General features: G+C 33.5%; 3 protein-coding genes across 3 annotated transcripts; 2 read left to right on the forward strand and 1 right to left on the reverse strand.

Moving 5' to 3' along the window:
- The first annotated feature begins 7,798 nt into the window (after window positions 1-7,798).
- On the forward strand, window positions 7,799-8,737 carry LOC101629496 (olfactory receptor 4F17-like). Its single transcript, XM_004694579.1, has one exon. It carries the CDS (start codon window positions 7,799-7,801, stop codon window positions 8,735-8,737), a length of 939 nt encoding a protein of 312 aa, XP_004694636.1.
- A 9,049-nt stretch (window positions 8,738-17,786) lies between these two features.
- LOC101629728 (olfactory receptor 4K3-like) lies at window positions 17,787-18,725 on the forward strand. The gene has a single exon (XM_004694580.1). The coding sequence runs from the start codon at window positions 17,787-17,789 to the stop codon at window positions 18,723-18,725; it is 939 nt and encodes a 312-aa protein (XP_004694637.1).
- A 4,653-nt stretch (window positions 18,726-23,378) lies between these two features.
- Window positions 23,379-24,305, reverse strand: LOC101629952 (olfactory receptor 4F6-like). Its single transcript, XM_004694581.1, has one exon. The coding sequence runs from the start codon at window positions 24,303-24,305 to the stop codon at window positions 23,379-23,381; it is 927 nt and encodes a 308-aa protein (XP_004694638.1).
- Between the last annotated feature and the right edge of the window lie 1,550 nt (window positions 24,306-25,855).

The following is a 25,855-nucleotide window of genomic DNA, read 5'->3' on the forward strand; positions in this document are numbered from 1 at the left end:
AGAATAGAAATCCCAGACGTAAATGTATAAATATAATATGTACATATATGTACACACACCCACATATATATTTTCTTAAATATTTATTTAATCTATGTATGCATGAAAGACCGAAGTACAGGCCAGAGGTGCAGGGGGATGAAAGGATTCAGCTGAGACAGAGTGGGGAGCAGAACGGGCAGATGGACTGAAATGCACTGCTGAGGGGAGCAGCAGGCAGGACAGGAGAGGTCTGCCGCGCCATGTGTGACAGCGCCTTGACTGGGGATCAAACTCGTGGTCAGTGGCTGGAATAGGTTCACAGAGCTGAGACTCATTCCTTGTGCCACCAGGGAGGTCCCTTTGTATATTTTTAAAGAGATAATATTGGTTTACAACACTGTGTATGACTTAGGGTTATAGGATCAAACCTCCTCAGATGCATATTTAATACCATACCCACCACCACAACACCAATAATCCTCAATCATAGACCACTGGGCCCTTTCCCTCTTTTGGTCCTCACCCTTTCCTCTACTACTCTCAATTTGAGGGTTTAGTTTGGTTTAATTTTGTCTGTTCTTTGGTTTTGATACTTTATATTCTTTTTTTTTTAAAGATTTATTTATTTGTGCATACAGACCTGGGGTTCAGGCCAGAGACTCAGGGGTGGTGAAAGACTTCACCAGAGACAGAGCGGGGAGCAGAACAGGCAGATCGCCGAAGTACACTGCTGAGGGGAGCAGCGGGCAGGTCAGGAGAGGTCTGCCACACCATGTGGGTCACCTCCGAGGCAGGCAGGAATCGAACTCATGTGGAAGTGGCTTAAGCTTCTTAGTGCTGTGCTTTAACCCGCTGCGCCACCAGGGAGGGCCTGATACTTTATATTCTTGATGAAATCATCAGTATCTTTCTCCTATTTTTTTAAAAGGTATATACTCTTCCAGTTCCATCCAAATTGTTGCAAATGGCAAGAGTTCATTTTTTTGTAAAGCTATATTTTGTTGTGTGTTTGTATACATGCACACACACACATCTTCAATTTTTTTTGTGTGTGTGTGTGTGTGTAGAACTGGGATGAAGGTCAGGGGTACATAGACAGATTGGAAGTGCTGGTTTTTATCTTGCATTTAATACACTGATAAGGAGAGAGGTGGGTGAGACAGGAGAGGTCTGCTGTGCCATGAGGGTTAGCACCATTGCCAGGGATCAAGGGAGCATTAACCTTTAAGCCACCAGGGAGATCCTATACATTATATTTTTTCCACTCATCTGTCATTATTACATTGTTTCCATAACTTTACTATTGTAAATAGTGTTGTAATGAACATATACTACACATATTCCATTGAGTTAGTTCAAAACTAGTTTTTAATAAATAAAGAACTTGAAATATTAAGGAAGAAATTTCAGTTAGTGGTAGTTAGTGGGTTATAGAAACAAAAGAAAATAGTAAAATAAACCTATATGTTCACTCAAAGAAATTAATTTAGTAATATAATAAACTTTTTTTTTAACTTTAGTGAATGGCAGAAGTTGAGAACTAACAACTTTGATAATAGATATTTTCCTTATCTATTATATTAACTACCACTTTATAATATTTGGTTATAATAATAAATATAATGTAGCTATCTCAGAAGATATTCCTGGTAATTTCAAGTTCCTTAGGCTTTTCTCCCTCAAAGCTATATTTAAAAACAAATATTCCCATTCTACAGAACAAATCAAGTTTGTGACATTGAACAGTAACTGAAACAGATACAGCATAACAGGTAAGCACGTTATAAATAAAAACACCTCAGTGCTTCTACTGCTACCCTCCATTCAAAAGATAAAGCTTTTAAAAAACAGCTTGAAAGATGTGATAAGAAAGGGGCAGTCACAACTATTAGAGAATAGAAAAAGTGCCAAGGCATTTAAAGAACACTTTCATATCCTACAAATGTCAGGATTTTATTTGATGTGTCCACAACAGATATTTTTCACACACTACTAAACTTTGAGATAAATAATAATGCTGCACTAAACAAAAAAGTATGACATTATCAAAAATAAGTATAAAAACAGAATAGAAATCCCAGACGTAAATGTATAAATATAAACAACTTATCTTGGACAATGGACCAAATCAATAGAAAATAGTAAAGTTTATCTCTTCATCACTGGTACTGAAACAACTAGACATCCAGATGCAAAAATGAAAAAGAACTTATATACAGTCCTTACACCCTTCATAAAATAACTTAAAATATGTAATGGATTTGAATTAAAATGCTGAACATCAATCTTCTAGAATAAAAAATAAAAAAAAATCTAAATGACAGTGTGGCAGTAACCAAAGATATGATGCACGAAAAAAATAATAAGCAGCTGTTTTATTTCATTAAAATTGGAAATTTTGGATCTGAGAAAGACGATGTCGAGTGATTGATAACATAAGTCACAAAAAGCTAAATATCTGCAAATAAAATATCCAATAAAGGAATTTTATCCAAAACACACAAATTTCCAAGCTCAATGTTAAAAAGACAACTTGATTTAAAATTGGGCAAAAAAAACCTCACTAAAGATTTTATAAAAATAGGCCTCACTGGTAGCCTCACCTTTACAGGGTGGGTTAATATTCAGCCAGGGAGCTAAGCCTCATATAGTGCAGCAGACATCTCCTCTCACCCACTGTTTATCCTTAGCAGTATATTTCAGTCAATCTGCCTGCACTGCTCCCTATTGTGTCTCAACCCTGCATTTCTGATCTACAACCCAGTTATTCTAAAAATAAATTAATATTTTTTAAAAGAATGTATAAAAATGAAAAATACACATGTGGAAATATGTTCAACATCATGTAACATTAAAGAGTTGAAAACTAGAACAATAATGAGATAACCATTGCAGATGTATCAGAATAGATAAATACAAAACATTGACAACCAAAATACAGAAAACAATATGGAACAGCAAGTACCCTCATTCATTGCTGATGGGAATGTAAAATAATTCAGATTGGTATTTTCTTACAAAAGTGAAGAAAATTTATCCCATAATTCAATATCTACATTCGTTGGTATTTGCCAGTGTGCACTGAAAACATCTTTTCACACAAAAATCTCAAACTGATGTTTACAACAACTTGTTCATATATGGAAAAAAAATTGGATGTAGCTAAGTGGTTCTCCAATATGTAAATGGATATGTGGATATGTTTCTGTAGTATATCAAGACAATGAAATATTATTCAATACTACAGTAAAGATAAGCTTAGCCAGCCATGAAAAGACATGCAAGAAAATTATATAAATGCACATTATATTCTACATGTTTCCAAATATATGGTAGTATAGAAAAGATAAAACTAAGGAGACATTCAAAAATCAAGATTTCCTAGGAGATAAAGGAGAGGGAAGAATATAAACAAGAAGGGAAATCAGAACTCAGAAGATTTAACACTGTGAATTTATTCTGTACAGTAGCTCAATACACTACTACTATGATAAATATGTATCAGTGTACATTTGTCAAAAACTCATGTAGTGTACAACATGGAAGAGTGAACCTGAATATAAGCTATCAACTTGAAATAGTAGTGTTGTATCACTATAGGCTCAATGATGTTAACAAACCTACAATTGTAGTTCAGTATGTGGATTGTGGGGGATGAAGATTTCAGAGGATATTCTTTAATATTTACAGGTTAAATGAAATATGCTAAAACTTCACTAATATTGAATGTTTTAGTGGCATTTTATGTGGTTTTTCTCATCTCCCTGTTCTGATCTCTACAATATGCAAAAGTCATCACTCTTGACAAAAAACAAATCCCCAAGAGACGTCCATTACAATTATTTTTCATGATTCTTGTCCTATCCAGAACATAGAACAGGAAAATTTCACCCAAGGGGTTTCCAGGGGTGAATCTGCCAGTGGTGGATTATATATCAGGCTAAGGGAAGGTTCTTCCATGATAGTCTCTACCCAAAAACAACAGATACCATCACACACACACACATCAAAGAAGAGGAAAATCACCTGCCTTTAGGGTAAATTTTTGTGTTTAGTAAGTTATATGTATTATCTGTAAAGTTCTCTGTCATTTAAAAAAATATTTCTTTGTATTTGTTTCACCTGAGGCCATTATGCTTGCAGTTGAGTAGGACATGTTTAGTTTTTTTGTCCTTTAAAGAAAATTCACAGCTTTTATCCTCCTACTGTATTCCTTATGGAATTTCTATGGTCTCTTAACAAGGGTGTACATGTCTTTATACCACAGTGCCTCAGATTCACTCAGATCTGCTTTGTGAAATCACAGTCCTCTAACAGCTACTTGATATTAGCATCTGTCAGTGACTCCACATTAATGACGAAAAGGTCCTTATCATGGAAGAAGAAAAAGTTGTTTATGTCCAAGAATATTGTATGCTAAGATAGCTTTTAGCATAGAGATATAAGTAAAAGGTGACATAAAACTCAGCTACTACAGGACTGAAATTCCTAATCTGAGAAAAAATAAAGCAGCTTGAGCTAATGAAAATAACTTGGACTAGCTTCCTGTTCTGAGTACGTATTGGGTAACTTATCATAGCCTCTCAATTCAGGTTTCTTATGAAAATTTAAATGTTTTGATGTAAATTGAGAGTTTCATAGTTTTAGAATTGTTACTATTAAAAATCTTAGTGGGAGGATATCACATATACAGAAAAGTGTAAAAAGCTGGGTTGCTATATTTTCATAATACTAAACGAATAACTCAATTTGTTTCCATTTCTTAATTTTTCAATTCCTCTAACCCCAAAGTTTTCATACCACCTTTTATGAAAAATCTCCCTGAATTACAGGCAGGCATTCTAAAGGTGTTGTAATAGAATCTGCTATGGCAAAGAGGATAAAGTAGTTTCCAAAAAGTAAGCTGCATATCTGATATTTCCTTTACAAATGCACATATAAATGCTTATGCAGTCTATGCTTGTTAATGTGGAGAAATAAAAGTAGTAGGCAATCTAAAAAAGGTGATTTTATATTTTGTTAATAGAACATAGTTGGCTGTTCATTAAAGATTGCTGTAGGTAAGTTTGGGTAACTATTGTTTTAAGTTGTATTTTACTGACTAAAGAAAGGAAGTAACAAATATGCATATCCATGCACAGAGTATCAGAGAGGTTTAAGTGCTTCCTATGTGTTTTATTATTCACCTTCACAAATTTGTTACAAATGCAATGGAAAAAAAAAAAAACAGGACACAATTTCAACAAATAAGAAAGTTAGATTTTCAGAACAGTTCTCACTAATTACAATGCTTACAGTTAAGCTAAAATTATCCTACATATTAGACTTATATTAGTAATATCAGTAGTCCACCTGTATTGTGAATATTAGTAACTTCTAATTTGAATTTTTTTAGAAAACAGTAATGACTTTTATTGGTAAACTATTGTCTACTAGTGCATATTTTAATCTTTTATAGAGAATTCCACTCTCAAGTACAGATAAGTATTGCTTCAACTAATAGCTCTTTTCTGTCACATACTGCAACATGTATAGAACTCATAAAAAAAAAAAAACTAATCCTGCTAACATTTATTTTGAAAAAATTAAGTTTCATGGTAGAAGACAAACACTTAAAGTTTCTCAGAGGACATAAGCTTATTATGTGTAATATCAGACTATAATCTTTAGAAATATAGTAAATTTTAGTATAAAGGTATTGTTTAGTTGTGAGACTGTTATGAGACTGTTATGTCATGTGGCCCCCTTTCCACAGAAAATATGCACCTTTCTAAATTCATAAGAAAATCTTCATTTTTATCCTTTTTCTGTGCTTTTCTTAGTTCTTAGTACAGGAGATGAAGAAACTAGGGCTCATGATGCGGTCATGGTTTCATTGCTGCTGCTCCCTGACACCACCATTGTGGTTTGTGATTTGAAAGGATAAAAAAATGAAACACAGAAAAAAGTAAAAAAAAAGTTAAATAATTGGAGAGAGTGATATAACTGTCTTATGTAAAACTATAGCTTTATAGTGGTAAGTATTTTCTATTCAGATTTCATTAAGTCAGAATCTGAAACTGAGTTATCACTCATTTTCTTTAATATATTTCTCACAAAATACTCTCCCCTAATACATTTTTCTTTCTTTCTTTCTTTTTTATTGAGCTAACTTTGGTTTATAAGCTTAAGTGCTGTTACCAATCACACTCACCACCAAGACACAGTCCACCATGGTCTACAAGAGTCAAATGTGCTACCTCCCTTATTTGTTTACCCAGCACTCTTTCTGATAGAGACAGTGCTACTGTCCGATTATAAGGGTTCATTACTGGCTTACCTTTATCAACGCTTTGCTTTGTTTCTCTATATTCCACATATAAATGACACCATCTTTCTCTTTCTATTTCACTTAGCAAAATATAATACCTCCAGTCCCATCTATCTGTCACAATTAGAAAAAGTTTATCTTTTTTTGTACTAGAATAGTATTCCATTGTGCATAGAAACATCTTTCTAATTTATTCCTCTGTTTTTGGGCATTTGACTTATTTCCATAGGTCAGCTTTGCAAATAGTGCTGCAGTAAACATAGGGGTTCATATATCTCCTCAAGTTCATGTTTTTGAATTCTTTGGGTAGATATCTAGGAGTGGAATTGCTGGGTCACATGGCAATCCCATTCTTTAAATTTTGAGAAGCTTTCATATTATTTTCTATAGGGGCTAGATTCCCCTATAGAAAATAGTATATAGTTTACATTTCTATCAAAAGTGGAATAAGGGTTACTTTTACTCTGTGTCTTCACGAATATATGATGTTTCTGGTCTTTTTGACATGGGTTATTTTCGCAGGTGTGAGGTGAAATCTCACTGTGATTCTGAATTGCATTTTCCCGATGATAAATGATGTCAAGAATTCTTTCATATACCTGCTGATCATCTGTATATCTATGACAACACAGTGCTTACTTATCATTCTTTTCCCTGTATTTAATGGGTTATTAATTGTTTTTTTAGTTGAACTGTATGAGTTATCTGTAGGTCTTAGATATCTAGTCCCCTGTCAATTATATGGCATGCAAATATTTAATATTATTCAATAGGGTGTAATTTCATTTAAATGATAGATTCTATCATGGTGGGTAAACTTTTTAGCTTGATTTAGCAACAATTATATATATATTTTTGTTTTTCTTGCTGTTGAGAGTTGTATATATAAATACATCAGAAACACCAGAGTAGTGAAGTATTTTTCCCAATGTATTGTTATATGATTTTTATGGCACTGCTATGTTTTTCTAATCTATTTATTTTACTAAATGAATTCCATTAATTGTAGACATGAATAACTGATATATGAGGTGCTTAACTTTGCATCTTAATAATCTTGTCCATGGAATTTACTATATTTTGTTTTCATGATACTTGCTCTGGATTTTAATATCATTCTATCGTGTTCCTCCAGAGATAACTTATTTTTCAGTTATTTAGGTTATGATTATTGGTAGCACCCCACTCAGACATTTTTAGTGGAGTCATGATCTCCAGGTGATATCACAAACATTTTTAAACTTTTGCTATCCTGCTTTCTCACTAACTTCCTATGAAAATATGCTCAATTAATCATTTGAATAATGATCCCATCCCAAACTGTGCTCCAAATCAATCAAATGTTTAGCTTTTCTTTGGGTATCTCAAAAAAGTCTGTGTTCCCAACAGTACTTTTCACTTTCATATATAGATGTTAATACAATTTCTAATAATTAAATACCCTTTTCCACACCACTAACAATGTACCCCTCTCTCTAGGCTTTTTAATCTGTCTGCTGTGTCAGAATGGATAAAGGAAATATGTCTGCTGTGTCAGAATTTGTGCTTCTGGGACTTTGCCAGTCGTGGAATATGCAGGTCTTATTCTTACTGATATTTCTTGTGCTTTACCTGATCATTGTATTTGGAAATATTGCCATCGTGATCTTAATCATCGTGGATTCCCATCTTCATTCACCCATGTACTTCTTGTTAGCCAATCTGTCCTTCATTGATATGCTGCTCTCCTCAGTCACAACTCCAAAGATGATCACAGACTTTCTTTGGGAAAATAAGACAATTTCCTTTGGAGGATGCATGTGCCAGATCCTCTTTGTGCATTTTGTTGGAGGAAGTGAGATGGTGTTATTGGTGGTAATGGCCTATGATCGTTATGTGGCCATTTGCAAACCACTCCATTATTCAACCATTATGAGTCTTCAAAAGTGCATTGGGCTGGTAGCAACTTCCTGGACCATTGGCTTTGTGCACGCCATGAGCCAAATGGTTGTGATTGTTCAGTTGCCTTTCTGTGGCCCTAGGGAAATAGACAGCTTCTTCTGTGACATACCACTGGTAATTGAACTTGCCTGCATGGATTCCTACAATTTGGGGATATTAATGAATGCTGATAGTGGTATTCTTGCCGTCATCTGCTTTATAATATTGCTGATATCCTATACATATATTCTTCAAACTGTCCGCCAGAATTCTAAATCTGGCTCATCCAAGGCACTCTCTACCTGCACTGCCCATATTTCAGTGGTAGTTCTCTTCTTTGGACCCTGCATCTTCATCTACGTGTGGCCACTGAGCATTACTTGGGTAGACAAATTCCTTGCTGTGTTTTACTCTGTTATTACTCCTCTCCTAAATCCAACCATTTACACTCTGAGAAATAAAGAGATGAAAAATGCTATGAAGAGATTCAGAAGCTACTCTGTACATTTAAAGGTAAATATTTAAAGTGTGGCACTTCTCTCTAAATTCCTCAACTGACAATAGATAGATCTTGTAAAATAGGTTGAAAATTAAAGGCATGCAGTTTTATCTACAGTTTATGTCTATCTCCACTGCAGGAATTGGTTAATATACTTCGAGTATCAACATTCATTAATCAACATATACAACACCATGGGATATCTCCTTAAAATCTAAACAGTACTGATACCTCTTTGTGAATGATTTTGTCTAAGCAGAGTTTGTCTGCTTTAATTGTATTATATGAGGCCCTGAAATTCATTCAGCAATATAACACTTCCATCCCAAATAGCATCTCAAAGTTTCAATAAAGATCTCTTGAATTTTCTCCAAACTAGTTAGAAAATGCTTCTGAATCATTGATTCCTCCCCTGTAACCTTTCACTTAATCTCTTATCAAGGCCAAATAGTATTTTTTTAACATAACTTCCTACTAAAATACTAATGAGAAATAGTGGGAAGAAAATGGTGACTGAGATAAGAAGAGTAATGTACATGGAGAAGAACAGTAGATGATATTTCTGGGTATGTTTTCCATCAACTCAATATAAGTTAAAACATGAAACTTGTTATTTTCCGTGATTATTTCAGTTTAGGGACTAATCTTCATCCTTGAAGTTATTACTCTTTGTGTAAAAGTTCTGAAATGTAAGTCTCTAAAGAGAAAGAGCCACACCTTGCTTAGTTAATACTTTGCAACTGCAGTTTTTAGTGCTATGGTTCATATGTAGTAAGCATTCAAAAATACATGCCAATGAATATACAGAGACCAATTTTTACATTAAAATACCCATAACTTTCGTTGTCCATGATATATTTAAATCATTTTTTGTCATTTGGTATATATTCTAAATATTTCAAATTATGAAAAAATATGTCTTTTTTCCTCACAGAATGATATTAAGTATTCAAATTCTTTGTAAGATTCATAATGACAGTCTAAAATAAAAATATAGTGCATATGCAGTGTTCGATTCTCTTATGAAACATAACAGAATAGCAGAATAAAAGTAATGTCTTTACTATCCTTGAATGCCTACTCAACATTATTTTATGTATTACCTTAAATGATTTCAATTATTATCCCTAAATTAATCATAGTTAAATGTGGCCAGGAAAGATGAACTGAAATTCTTGCAGGTAACAACTTCTCTATTTTTCATTCATGTGAAGTTTTAAAGATCTATTGATTTCCAAGAGTATTTAGTTATTAAATGACACTATATTTAACTACATATTATATTACATATAATACTTTACTATATAATAAGTGGTTATTTTCTTCAAAGTTAAGTGAAAGTAAATTTTCAAAAATAAAATAACATAGTATCTCGATTAATCAAATAAGAAATATATTGGAAAAGGCATAATTTGCAATCTAATTTGATGATGCTGGAAATGACAGAAACTTCTTGGTTGTACCTGTAGACAGGTAATAGTAAAGAACTGACAGTGAAACATTTTGCTCTTTTCCTTGGGTCATAGCCTTCATTCATTCTCTTGGATATATCTAGTCATTCTGAGCATTGTTGTGATTCTGTGTTTTAGTTTCTCTTTAACTATGCAAATGTCCAGTATCTTTTAAAAAACAGTTTACAAGGATTTCTCAATATTTTGAAAGCAGAAGGAAGAATGAGAAATACAGTTTACATTGTCTTGTCATGCAATTTGCCTCAGCATAATCCAAGTATAGTAAGCGCACTCAACTCAAATATTTAAGTCACTTTCTGCCTTGCTAGCAGGGAAATTCTCCATTAATTTAATTTGATTCTATTTAAGACCATCTTCACAGATTTAGTAAACTATAGTTCTACACATTCTTTGGTCAAACTCAAATGATTAATAGTCAGTCTTAGTTTTCAATATTATGGAAAGTATTGCCCACAAACATGGAAGTATTTTTTAAGAACCAAATCCTTCAGCCAGTGGAGCTTCATGGAGTTTGAAGCAAAAATTTTGAGTCGGATATCAGGTAAAAGAGTGTAAGAATCTATCGCCTCTCCCACCTTCTTTTCCAAATTTAGACAATGGAGATTCATATCCCATGATAGTCTGAGAGAATTTTCTAGGATGCCTTTCTACTATCCTATAAAAACAGGTATGTGTTAAAATCAGTGAATTTTATGGTCATAATTCCATTTCTGATTGACTGTAAAATGAACTGCAAATTAATCTTATTGTAAAATAAATTCCTTGATCAGATGCAATTCTGTGAGGAATGTAAGTGAATAAAATATTTCTTAAATCTATGCATGGTGATGTAAACTGAAATATTATGGTTAGGAAAAAGTATATACCCAAAATAAAAATTATGAAATGAGGCAAAAATTTTAATTTCTTAATGGAAAAGGTCGCCACATAGTTAACTTAGCTCTAGGTGACTGATTATCTTACACAGTAAACTGTGTCATAAGATGTATTAAATTAAAGGGACTTATACTGATAACCAAATCAAGCTTTGTGAGGAATTTCATCACAGATTCTGATCATTCTGTATATGATCTCATTGAGCAAGCAATGATGTATTTGGGAAAAAAAAAAAACAGAAACAGAAACAGAGGTTAACATTACACAGAATTGTCATTTATCCACAAGGATATGAAGTTTCCCTTTTCTTAGATGGAGGCCTACTTGTGAGCACTCAGATGGAGCACTTGTACTTTCATAAACTGTACCCATTTGAAAAATAAAACCCTTCCATAGGAATTATTTGTCACTAGTCTTTTAATTCTATACATTCAATTCTATACATTCAAAGCCATGTTCATTAACCCAAAAAAAAAGTCAATGTTCATAAATCAATATAAATTCATGTTTCTTGTGAACAAAAATAGATACATGCACAGCTTTCATTTCATCCTAATGAGTTAATTACTGTTCACCATACCTTCAGGAACATAATCAGGGCACTAACCACAACCAAGTTACTATCTAACAAAAATACTTCATGATACTTCATTTTTAAAGCTGCAGACTTTCATTTCTAGTTGCTGTCAACAAATAATGCAGAACCAACTGTAAGTACACGTTCAGAGTTTTATTTTCTGTCCATTGCTCATACGGAATGAAATGAATCATTTTATACTGTATACTGGTATACGTGGAATACCACTGTCCATGAAACTACAGGTTTTTCTACATACTGTAGAAAACAAGGTAATCAAACTAGCAGTTGCTGAAAAGAAACTGGGTCATAAATAAATGCAATGTCTTTATGCCTCTGGACCTGCTAAAGCTGATTTCTTATTTACCAACTCTACTTAATTATCAATGCCATTTTTTGGATTGCAATTTTATGATTTGAAAAAGGAGATGGGGCTTCCCTGGTGTTGCAGGTGTTAAAAGGCTCAGCACTAACAATCCCCAGACACTGCAGCATGAGCTTGATCCCTGGCTAGCGAAGTGGCTCACATAGTGCAGCAGACCTTTGCTGTCTCACCTTCTGCTCCCCTCACCTGCTGCTCCCCTCAGCAGTGTATTTAAGTTGATAAAAATTTTCTGCTTCCCAATCTGTCTCTGGTGAATCATCACAAATCCCACACTTCTGGACTACAAACCTTGGTCTTCTACAAATAAATATTTAAGAACTGAATATAAAAATGACAAATAAACATGTGGAAATACGTTCAAAATCATGTAACATTAGAAAATTGAAAACTAGGACAATGACGAACTACCACCTCAAACCTCTGGAATGACTAAATACAAAACATTGACCACCTAAGTCCAGATAACAATATGAAACAATAAGAACTTTCATTCATTGATATCAGGATCAAAACAATACTGATTGGAAGTTTCTTACAAACTAAAGAAAATTTTATCACACAATTCAATAACCACACTCCTTAGTATTTGCAAAAGTGCAATAAAAAACATCTTTCCACACAAAAATCTCAAGCTGATGTTTACAACAACTTTGTTCATATATGCAAAACAATTGATGTAACTGCGAGGATCTTCAGTAGGTAAACAGATAAGTTTCCACTGTATATCAAGACAGTGGAAAATTATTCAATACTACAATAAAGATAAGCTAGCCAGCCAATGAAAAGAAATGTTATGTTCTACATGATTCCAAACATATGATAGTGTAGAAATGGTAAAACTGTGGAGGCACTGAGAAATTTTGAGTTCCCAGGGGTGAGTGAGGGGAAAATATGTGATCAGAACCCATTTGTTTAATGCTGTAAATTTATTCTGTAAACTACTTCAATACATCCCTATTATGATAAATATGTATCAGTGTACATTTGTCAAAAACTCATGGAGTGTACAATATGAAAAGTGAATTTGAATATAAACTATCAACTTTGAGTAGTAATGATGTATCAGTGTAGGCTCAATGATGCTAACAAACCTACCACTGTAGTTCAGTATGTAGGTTGTGGGGATAAAGATTTCAGAGGATATTTCTTTAATATTTGCAGGTTAAATGGACTATGATTTAATACTTCACTATAATTGAATGCTTACTGACATGTTTTTGTGATTTTCTTGCCTCCCTGTTTTGATCCTTACAATGTGCAAAAGTCATCACACTTGACAAAAAAAATCCCCAAGAGATGTTCATTGTAATTATTTTCATGAATCTTGTTCTGTCCAGAACATAGAGCAGTAAAATTTCACCCAAGGGAATTCTGGGGGGGGGTGAATCTGCCAGAGGTGAATTATATATCAGGCTGAGGGAAAACTCTTCCATTGACACTGTCTCTACCCAAGAACTACAAATATTATCACAAAAACGCAAGAAAAGTGGAACATCATCTGGCCTTAGGGTAATTTTTTTTGTATGTTTAGTAAGTTATCTGCATCATCTGTAATGTTTTCTATCATTTAAAAAATATTTCTGTGTACTGTTTCACATGAGGCTACTGTACTTGGAGTTGAGTAGGACATATTTAGCTTTTATGCTTAAAGAAAATTCAAGCCTTTCTTCTCCGATTGTATTCCTATGATCTTTTTAACAAGGGTGTACATGTCTTCATACTGCAGTAACTCAAGAGTCACTCAGATCTGCTTTGTGAGATCACAGTCCTCGAACATTAGCAACTTTCAGTGATTCTGCATTAATTAATGCATTGAAGAAGGTAAAGTTGCTTATATCTGAGAATATTATATGCTAAGATAGGCTTTAGCATAGATGTATAAGTAAAAGGTTAACGTGTCCAGTAAGAAGTGACATAAAACTCAGTTACCACAGGATTAAAATCCCCAATCTTAGAAAAAAGAAAAGCTGTCTGAGCTAATGCAAAGAACTTGGACTATGTGTACCTCATCTAAGTACATTGGGTAACATCACATTCTGTCAATTCAGATTTCTTATAAAAATTAAAATGTTTAGAGTTTCATAGTTTTAGAATTGTTACTATTAAAAATCTTAGGGGGAAGACATCACATATATAGAATGACATAAAAAACTGTTTTGTTGTATTTTCATAATACTAAACGAATAACTCAATCTGTTTCCTATTTTTTTCAATTTCCCTAATCCCAAAGTTTTCATACCACTTTTTGTGAACATTCTCCCTGAATTACAGGCGAGCATTCCAAAGGTGCTGTAATAGAATATGCTATGGCAAAGAGGATAAAGTAATTTCCAAAAAGCAAGCCACATTTCTAATAAATCCTTTGCAAATGCATACTAAATTTTTGTTAAGTCTATACTTGTTAACTTACAGAAAATGTTACTAGTAGGTAATTTAAAGGAAGGTGATTTTATGTTTTACTAATAGAACATAGTTGGCTGTCCATTAGAAATTGTTGCAGATTAGCTTGGGTAACAGTATTGTTTTAAGTTGTATTTTTATGTCTAAAGAAAGGAAGTAACAAACATGTTATCCATGCACTGAGTATCTTAGAGGTTTAAGTGCTTCCTATGTATTTTATTATTCACCTTCACAAGTCTATTAAAGGAAAATGGAACAAAACTAGGTTACAATTTCAACAAGTAATGCAGTTAAGATTTTCAGACCAGTTCTCAGTAATTAAAATGCTATTGATTATTCTATTAATGATCCTACATATTAGATCTATATTGGTAAGGAACATCATTAGTCCATCTATATTATTTGGTAATCTCTGCAGTTTTTTAATGTTTATTTATGGTCTCTTAATAACATTAATATTGTGAATATTAGTAACTTCTAAATTGATTTTTTTTTAGAAAAAAGTAATCAATTTTATTGGTAAACTGTTGTCTACTAATGCATAATTTCATCTTTTAGTAAATTCTCCCTCAAGCACATGTAAATCTTGCTTCAACTAGTAGCTCTTTTCTATATCACTTATTGAAACATGTATAGAATTCATTATAGAAAACTAATCCTGGAAATTAAGTTTCAAGGTAGTAGTCAAAATTTTTAAGTTTCTCAGAGGACATAAGCCTGTTCTGTGTAATATCTTTAGAAATTAAATAAATTCCTAATATACAGGGTCTGTTTATTTGTAACTTGTGAGACTATTATCATGTGTCCCCTGTCCCACAGCAAATATATGCCTTTCTTAATTCTTAGGAAATGATTTCTTTCTACCTTATTCTATGATTCTGAGTTCTCAATACAAGAGATGAAAATGCTAGGGCTCATGATGGGGGGGGGGCTCAGTGTTCACCAGCATTTTTTGAACCACCCTTGGGGTTTGAAAGGATTAAAAATGGAACACACTAAAAGTATAAGAAAGCCAAGAAGAGAAATAATTGGAAAGAGAGATATAATTCTCTTTCTTTCATCCATTCCGAAAATATTTTCAGTTTACCTAAGTATGTGTATACATATGCCTCCACTACATATATCAATATTATCTGGTAATCTCTGCAGTTTTTTTATGTTTATTTATGGTCTCTTAATAACACAGACATATCTTGTTGTCATTTATTCTCATCATAGAAAAAACTACATACAACATTACAAATTTAGGGATTTCTTAGACATTAGTGAAAAAACTGAAGCTAAATATTTTCAACTGATAAAACTATAGTGGTAAGAATTTTCCATTCAGAGTTCATTAAGTCCAAATCTGAATTTGAGTTACCTTTCATTTTGGTTAATACATTTCTCACATAAATCTCCAATGACAGCTTTCATTTCTTTTTTTTTTTATATAGTGTTAACTTTGGTTATTAACATTGTATATGATTAAAAGCTATGGGATATCATCCTTAAAGTGCTGTTACCAACCATACTCACCACCAAGACATAGTCTACCATAGTCTATCAGAGTCGACTGTGCTCCTTCCCCATTTGTCTACCCAACACCCCTTCTGGTAAAGACAGTTCTACAGATTTTGAGGGTTTATTACTGTTTTAGCTTTATCAACACTCTGCTTTGTTTTTCTATATTCCACATATAACCGACACTATCCAGTATTTGTCTTTTTCTTATTTATTTCACTTAGGAAAATATAATCCTTCTCATTCCTTCTATGTTGTCACAAACAGCAAGAGTTTATCTTACCAGAATAATACTCCATTATGTATACAAACATCTTCCTAATATACTCCTCTGTCTTTGGGTAGTTGAGCTGTATCCATAGGTTGGCAATTGCAGGGAACATAATAGTGCATATATCACTTTAAGTTAGTGTTTTTGAATTCTTTTGATAGGTATCTATGAGTGAAATTACTGAGTCATATGGCACACCCATTCGTTAAATTTTGAGAAATCTCCATAATGTCTTCTATAGGGCCAGATCAGACTAAATCTCCATGAACGATGCATGAAGGGTTATTTTTTCCTTAACACCAACACATGTTGTTTTTGGCTATTCTCACTAGTGTGAAGTAATACTTCACTGTGATTATGAATTCTGTTTTTCTGACTATAAATAATGTCAAGAATTCTTTCATATGCTTGTTGACCATCTGTATATCTTGGCAAGTGCTTACTGATCCCTTTTGTCTATTCATTTCAGCAGGTTGTTAGTTTTCTTTTTACTGAATTATATGAGTCATTTGAAGATCTTGGATATGTAGTTCCATCAGTTATATGGCATGCAAATATTTTGTCTCATTCAATTAGGGTGTACTTTCATTTAAGTGGTATCTTCTTTCACTGTGGATAAGCTTTTTAGTTTGATGTAGACCCACTTTTATTTTCATTTGTTTTTCTTGCCATTGGAGATGGATCTATAAACACATTAACAAATCATGAATAGTGTTTATTTTTAAGCATTTATTTACTTATGAATAGAAAAGCTGGGGTACAGATCAGAGGGGTGGGGGGCAGTGGTGAGAGGACTCACCAGAGACAGAGTGGGGAGCAGAACAGACAGATCTACTGAAATACACTGCTGAGGGAAGCAGCAGGTGTGAACAAGAGGTCTGATGAACCATGTGGGTCATTTCCCTGGCTGGAGATGGAACTTGTGTTGCAGTGGCTGTGGATAGCTTCATAGTGCTGTGCTCTAACATGTTTGTGCCACAGAAGGCTCTGATTAGTGAAGTTTTTTTTACCAATGTTTTCTTCCATGTATTTTTCATGGCACTAATATTTATTTCTAATTCATTTATTTACTAGATGAATTCATTTTGTTTGTAGATTTGAAGCACTGATATATGAGATGCCTAAATTTGCATACAAATCATCAAGCCCTGACTTTACTGTATTTTGTTTTCATGGTATTTACTCTGGATTTTAATATCAGTCCATTGTGTTCCTCTGTAGTTAATTAAATTTTCTTCATTTAGGTAATGACTTTTGGTGATGACCCACCGAGATTATTTACTGGAGTCATGAACTAAAGCTAATTTCAGGGATATCACTATCTGTTTTTAAACTTTTGCTACCCTGCTTCCTCACTACCTTCTTGTGAAAGTACGCTCAATTAATCATCTGAATAATGATCCCATATCAGTCTATACTTCCTAGAAAGTCAGTAAATGTTTAACTTTTTTTTGGCTATTTTACCAAAGTTTGTGTTCCTAATTATACTCTTCCAGATATAGATTTAATACAATTTCTAATAATTAAATACCCTTTCCCATACCACTAACAATGTACCCCTCTCTCTAGGCTATTTAAGAGGAAATACTGAATGGATAAAGGAAATTTGTCTGCTGTGTCAGAATTTGTGCTTCTGGGACTCTGCCAGTCATGGAGTATGCAGGTCTTATTCTTATTACTATTTCTTATGCTTTACCTGATCATTGTATTTGGAAATATTGCCATCGTGATCTTAATCATCGTGGATTCCCATCTTCATTCACCCATGTACTTCTTATTAGCCAACCTGTCTTTTGTTGATATGATCCTTTGTTCAATCACAACGCCAAAGATGATCACAGATTTTCTTCGGGAAAATAAGACAATTTCCTTTGGAGGCTGCATGTGTCAGATTCTCTTTGTGCATCTTCTTGGGGGAAGTGAGATGGTGTTACTGGTGGTAATGGCCTATGATCGTTATGTGGCCATTTGCAAACCACTCCATTATTCAACCATTATGAGTCTTCAAAAGTGCATTGGGCTGGTAGCAACTTCCTGGACCATTGGCTTTGTACACGCCATGAGCCAAATGGTTGTGATTGTTCAGTTGCCTTTCTGTGGCCCTAGGGAAATAGACAGCTTCTTCTGTGACATACCACTAGTAATTGAACTTGCCTGCATGGATTCCTACAACTTGGGGATATTAATGAATGCTGATAGTGGTATTCTTGCCGTCATCTGCTTTATAATATTGCTGATATCCTATACATATATTCTTCAAACTGTCCGCCAGAACTCCAAATCTGGTTCATCCAAGGCACTCTCTACCTGCACTGCCCATATTTCAGTGGTAGTTCTCTTCTTTGGACCCTGCATCTTCATCTACGTGTGGCCACTGAGCATCACTTGGGTAGACAAATTCCTTGCTGTGTTTTACTCTGTTTTTACTCCTCTCCTAAATCCAACCATTTACACTCTGAGAAATAAAGAGATTAAAAATGCTATGAAGAGATTCAGAAGCTACTCTGTGAATTTAAAGGAAAATATTTAAACTGTAGAACTTCAGTGTAAGTTCCTCCTATTAACAATAGGTAGCTTGTGGGAAAAAAAAAGTTGAAACTTCAACATTTGCCTACAGTTTTTGCCTATCTCCAATTGCAGAAATTGGGTTAATACAACTCAAGAGTTTCAACATTTATCAATCAACCTGTAAAATGCTGTGGAATATGCCCTTAAAATCTAAACATTATGGCCCTCCCTGGTGGCGCAGTGGGTTAAAGCACAGCACTATGAAGCTAAAAGCCAATTCTGCATGAGTTCGATTCCCACCTGCCCCGGAGGTGACCACATGGCGTGGCAGACCTTCCTGACCCACCCACTGCCCCCCTCAGCAGTGTACTTCGTCGATCTGCCTGTTCTGTTCCCCACTCTGTCTCTGGTGAAGCCTCTCACCGCCCCTGAGCCTCTGGCCTGTACCCCAGTTCTGTATGCACAAATAAATCTTTAAAAAAATCTAAACATTAATTATACTTCTTTGTGACAGATTTATTTAAGCTGTCTTCCTTTGCTTTAATTATGTTAAATGAGGACCTGTAATTCATTCAACAACATAATACTTCCATCCTGGAACAGCATTTCAATAAAGATCTCTTGAATTTTCTCTAACCTAGTTAAAAAGTATTTCTGAATTATTGACTCCTATCTCTAACTTTTCACTTAACCTTGTGTCAAGAGGCAAATGAATGTACTTCTTTTTACACAAATCCTAATGAGAATTAGTGAGGCAAGAAAATGGAGAATGAAGGCCCTCCTGGTGGTACAATGGGTTAGGATGCAGCACAGCAAGCTAGCCGCAGCCACTTCAGTGCGAGTTCCATCCCGGGCCCCAGAGGTGATCCACATGGCACAGGGGACCTCTCCTGTCTCATCCACTGCTTCCCTCAGTGAGCTTCCTATTCTGCTCCTCACTATGTCTCTGGTGAAACCTCTCACCACCCTTACATCTCTGGCACATACTCCAGTTCTGTATGAATAAATAAAAAAAAATCTTTAAAAAAAAAAGAAATGGAGAATAAGATAATAGAAGGGATGTACATAGAGAAAAACAATAGATGATATTTTGGGGTATGTTTTTCATTAACTCAATACAAGTTAAAAAAATGATATTTCCCTTGATTATTTCAGTATTAGGAACTAATCTTCATGTTTGAAATTATTAGTTTGTGTAAAAGTTCTGAAATGTAAGCTCCTTAAGGGAAAGAGCCACACCTTACTTGATTAATTCTTGCAAGTGTAGTTTTTAGTGCAATGGTTCATATGTAGTAAGCATTCATAACACATTTCAATAATTGAAATATTACTTAGCCATAAATCTGAATGTTAGTCTGATGTATGTTACTATATGGATAAACCTTGAAAACACAATTAAGTGAAATAAGTCACACAAGGTTGCATTAATATAATTCTACTTCTCTGAAATGTCAAGATCATTAAGAATCATTCAAATCTTACAAACAGTAAGTGAATGTGTGATTACTAGGAAATAGGATAAGGAAAATGTACCTGTTCACAGGTACAGGTTTTCATTTGAGTGATGAAAATGTTTTTGAAATGTAGAAAAGATAGGTGGGAAATATACTTCCAAATGTCGTGGAGCTAGGAATACAAATTCACACATCACCCATTTATTTTCTTTCTTTATTAAATTAGTTGTTACATAAAGGAAACGTTAAGATTAAGCATGTTAGAGATATGCAAAGATTTAAATTTATTTCCACTATCAGCAATAAAGTGCTTTTAAACATTCACTTATTCAGTAAGACTTCACTGCCTACTGAAGGTACCCAAAACACACAAAATACTTTGAAAACCTGAATTGCCTTTAGGAAGTGAATACTTTAGTGAAATCATTAATGTTAAAGAGCTCACCACTGGTATATAAAGCTAAATGTATATTATATATAGAAAAAGTGTATTTTTCATTACTGTAAAATATATATATATTTATATGAATATATGTGTGTATATATGTATATACAAATGTGTATATATATGTAGATACATATACACACACATACATACATACATAGATTCATAGATCCAGAATACATACCATAGTGGCATTGTAAATTTGAATATTTTCTTTTCATGGAGATAATTTTAATTTCATATGTTTTCTTTTTGAACTGTCCAAGATTGAGAATTGTTTGCCAATGTCTATTCACAGATCTGTTCTGTTTCGTCAACTTTTGCTTGGTTTTTGTGTTACTATGTAAAGCTCCTTTATAATACTGTCCTTTTTATTTGCTCTCCTAATTTACTGTTGTATTACTTTGGTAAAATATTTTATAACTTCCTTTAGTGTCTAGCTTTCTTTAAGGCCTGTGATTCCCTACTTCTAAGAACAATGGGTTTCTACTATCTGGGTTGCCAGTTCTGACCGCAACCTATTGTTAACAGTAAAATCAGTACACTGTTCCACTTCTAGATTCACTAAAGCCTTCCCACTAAAAATGTTTAATTTATTAAAAAATCAATATTACATACTAGTTACAATGTGGAGCCTTAATTTGTTTAAAATTTAAAGCTATAATAGAATCTATCAAATTCTAAGGCCCAGTTTTGCTGATGGCCCCCAAATAGCTCTTGTTTGCATGGAGTTCATCTTTAAGGAGATTCTTCAGAAAGTGCATATGCATATAATATTCAACAAAACCTTGCAAACTCAAAAGTTATTTCTCTTTAATTATGATCTACCTGAAAGACAGATAGACTATCTGTTATTTATCCCACATTTTACTTCCAAGAGTGCTTTGAGAGAAAATGTGCTTTCATTGCTGTCTTAGACGATAGTTAATAGGAATTCAGATGACAACCTGATTTTGTCTCCTATGCAGCTAATGTAACTTTTTTGATAGGATGCTTAGAAGAAATTCAGAAATTGCAGTCTTCATTCAAAAATAAACTAAAAATGTGCAATACTTTTACTAGATTATGCCTTGGAATTAACCAATTTATATAGGTGCCTCAAAAGCTGTTTCACTGTATAAATTTTGATCTGTAGCTCCTGACACATTTAAGAAAATTTTGAAAATGAATTTTGTAAAATCTGTTAATTTCCAAATTATACAAATATTACAAATCTCCCATTCAAGTACTAACCAGACCCTATCTGTCCAGTGCTTTATAACATTTTATATGAACCTTCCTAGCCTCTTAATTTAATTTTATTTTCAATTCCTTTCATTGTTACTTCCTGTATTTTCACTGTAATTTTGGCCAACTTCTTTTAATTTCTAGTAGAATTTAATTCTTTGTGCAATGATTTTATCAAGTTTAAATTCAGTTCTGAGTTTAAGTTGACTCTTATTTTTAATATTTCCATTCAGAAATTTTGAATTTCCAATTCTTTCATATTTTCAGTTGCACTTTTAATGAAATTTCCTTTGATATGGATTAGCATATTGTTTCACCATTTGGTGACAGAATCAGTATTGCATGTAAATATTTCAAAGTGTACAGATGTTAGCAGTAGTTAAATTTATATTTGAGGTTGAGTGATAAAAAAATAACCTGTGAAATTTGAATTATAGAGAAAGTTTTTAAAGAACAACTAAAATTGAGGATATTTTACTTCAGAGGAAAGGTTTAACCCCTAAATTTAGGTGATAGAGATGCAATCATTACAGGAGATAATGTCTTCTGTACAATTCAGACCACAAAATTAGGACAATGACAATGCAATCCATAAAGAGTCAAATTACATCAACTATAGAATACAACTGCTAAAGCTGAATATTCTCAAAATACATGTTTCACATGTATAGGTGTCTTGTCAGATTTGGAATTCCTAAAACTAAGATTGTTTGCTTGAACTAGAAAGTGATTGTTCAGTGCCTCATTTCATCCACTGACAAGCACAGCAACACCCCAGCTTCCTCTTATCCAACATATTTTAAATACCATTCTTGTTTTTATCATCACAACTGAATACTTGTTAATAATTTACATCATTTCACTATCTGAATATATGCATTTATATAGAGATAGGTAGATAACATTTAAGGAAGTGATGAGACAAAGAAGACATAATTTCATTATTTTAAACACTGTACTTTATAAAACTCTCATTCCACTTGTAATTTTTATAAAGAAAAGTTGAAGAAAAATATATTTAAAACTCTAAAAGCTGCATAACTACTTATTTTGTCAATTGATAGCTTCCCATTTGACTAATAACAAAACAAACTAACAAAATAAATTTTTTCAAAAATCATATTCGTGTAACTGATTACATTTATTAACATAAGCAAAACAGTATCCTTCATTGCATAACCAGAAATACCAGAACCAATCATTCTATTCAATCAGATATTGTCAGTACAGTTGTGAAGGAAGATATCAAGAAGAAAGAGGAGATATGAATATATAGCAGGTGGCCTGGATTTCATTTTTGATATATTATCCTATGGACATTGAAATGTAGTTTAAAGTCTGTTTCCAGAATTTAAAACATAAAAATTATGTAAAAGATTACACATAATAATACTATAATCAAGTTATAGGTTAATACCTTGGGATACTTTTCACAAGACTATGTGACATCATAACTTATTTCAATGAAGTAAAATGTATTAAAACTTATCATTACAGTAGTACTTTTAGAAGATATCACTTGTGCTAAAGCGAGCTACTTAGGAGAGCTTCACAAACTTAGTATTTGACTACACAGTCTCCTCATTGACGTTTTCATATCTTTGTTTCTCAATGTGTAGATGGCAGGATTCAGAATGGGAGTAATCAAGACATCAAGTATGGCAAGAAACTTATCCACTGGCACTGTGGGAAAAGGCCACATATAAATAAAGATGCATGGCCCAAAGAATAAAATCACCACAGTGATGTGAGCTGACAGAGTGGAGAGGGCTTTAGACAAACCACTTGAAGAACGTTTCCATACTGTAAGCAGGATGAAGATGTAGGAAATAATCAGTAGGAAGAAGGTTGCCATGGAAATGAACCCACTGTTGGCAGTCACCATAAATTCCATTTTGTATGTGTCTATGCATGAAAGTTTGATAAACCAAGGAAGGTCACAGTAAAAACTATCTATTTCATTAGGACCACAGAAAGGCAAATGGACGACAAAAGCCAACTGGACCACAGAGTGAATGAGGCCAATAGCCCAAGCACCAGACACTAGCAAAATGCACATCCGCGGGCTCATGATGGTCAGGTAGTGCAGGGGCTTACATATGGCCACATACCTGTCCAAGGCCATAGCGATGAGCAGCACCATCTCAGACCCACCCAGAACATGAAGGATGAATATCTGGGTGACACACCCCTGGAAGGATATGGTTCTCTGCCCAGAAGACAGGTCAAAGATCATCTTAGGGACCATTAAGGTAGAAAGACAGAAATCAATAAATGAGAGGTTGGCTAAAAGGAAGTACATGGGGGAATGTAAATGAGGGTCAAATGTCACAGAAAGCACTACAAGGAGGTTTCCCAGAAAAATTATCAAATAAAACACTGTAGAGAAGGCAATGAGAAATTGCTGTACTGCTCTAGAGTCAGAAAGTCCAAGCAGTACAAACTGAGACACTTCAGAGTAATTAGCTTCATACATTAGCTTTGTCTGGTGGTACCTAAAGGACCAAAAAAAAGATAATTACCAATTTTTTTCTAAAAAATCATTTGTAAAAATAAATAAAGCTCTTACCAAACTTCATGTTAAAATGAATCTCCATCAACAGCTGCAAAACGTTTTGAAAATGTTATCCACTAGTATCTTCATGGAACTAATTTTCCTAGTGAGCATAACCAATAATCCTAATTGGCTTCACTATGTCAACTTCTGAGACAAAACACACATTTTGCCTTGAGGTAGATTATAGGATAATGATGGATCTAGAAATTAAATAGCTTTCAATAAAATACAATTACAGGACTGATGTAAACAAAAAGAGCAAAGTACTGTGAGAACAAGGTGACTTGTCACAGTGGTGTTTGTTTACACTCTGTTAATTAGAGAGATTTCTGAACACAAAGTAGAACAGCCCAGACTTGGACAGGCCATGAGACAGGAAGCCAGTGGGAAAGAAGATTAATGATCAATCAAGAGGGAATAATAGGCCATTACAGGATGGAATCCTGCACCCATGATTAGAACTTTCCTTTCATCCTAAAAGCAGTACACAAGTACCAAATACACAAGCAAAGCTTGATTATATTTTTCCTTAAAGTAATAAAAGTCTCAACATAAGTAATGGAATGAAAGATCTAGAGTAAACTAAGAATGACCGCTCAGGAGACTACTGAAAGCATTTCATATCAGTGTGGACACAATTACTTATTTAACCAGGCACAACAGGAAAAACTTGGGGAAGTTCAGATCTCTGCCTCCTCCTCTCAACATAAACTCAGGAAGACAACTGAATATTTAGATGTTAGACAGCAAATGTTAAGATGAAAAATTTATACAAGCATTTCCCTTGTTAAATCAGGGAGGAAATAATTGATTATTTCTATAATATTGCAATCAAAATCAAATAAAGTTATACATAGATATACAATGACTGTCTAATATATATATATATATATAATATATATATATATATCAATAACTTTATTTGGAGGTATCACACAAACAATAGAAAGCACTTGTAATATCTCACACTGGTTATTAACATTTTTCATATGTTCCTTCAAAAAATCAAAGAATGGTATATCAATTATAAAAAGATCCAAATATAGGAAAACAACAATCAAAGAAGAAATACTCTATGTAATTATATAAAAATGAAAATGACATTAAAAATAGATTAGTTAATAGATTAGTTAATAAAAAGCAACTAGATGTGCTGTTTTGTATTGTCAAATTTCAGAACTTTAAAAATTTAATGTCATGACTAATACTGTGAGAAAATGAATGTTTGTGATTTATATAAGCATTAAAGCAACAAAGCAGATGAATATCTGGGTGACACACCCCTGGAAGGATATGGTTCTCTGCCCAGAAGACAGGTCAAAGATCATCTTAGGGACCATTAAGGTAGAGAGACAGAAATCAATAAATGAGAGATTGGCTAAAAGGAAGTACATGGGGGAATGTAAATGAGGGTCAAATGTCACAGAAAGCACTACAAGGAGGTTTCCCAGAAAAATTATCAAATAAAA

Source organism: Condylura cristata, unplaced genomic scaffold, assembly GCF_000260355.1.
Source record: "Condylura cristata isolate star-nosed mole 26May11 unplaced genomic scaffold, ConCri1.0 scaffold00045, whole genome shotgun sequence".
NCBI classification, from domain to species: domain Eukaryota; kingdom Metazoa; phylum Chordata; class Mammalia; order Eulipotyphla; family Talpidae; genus Condylura; species Condylura cristata.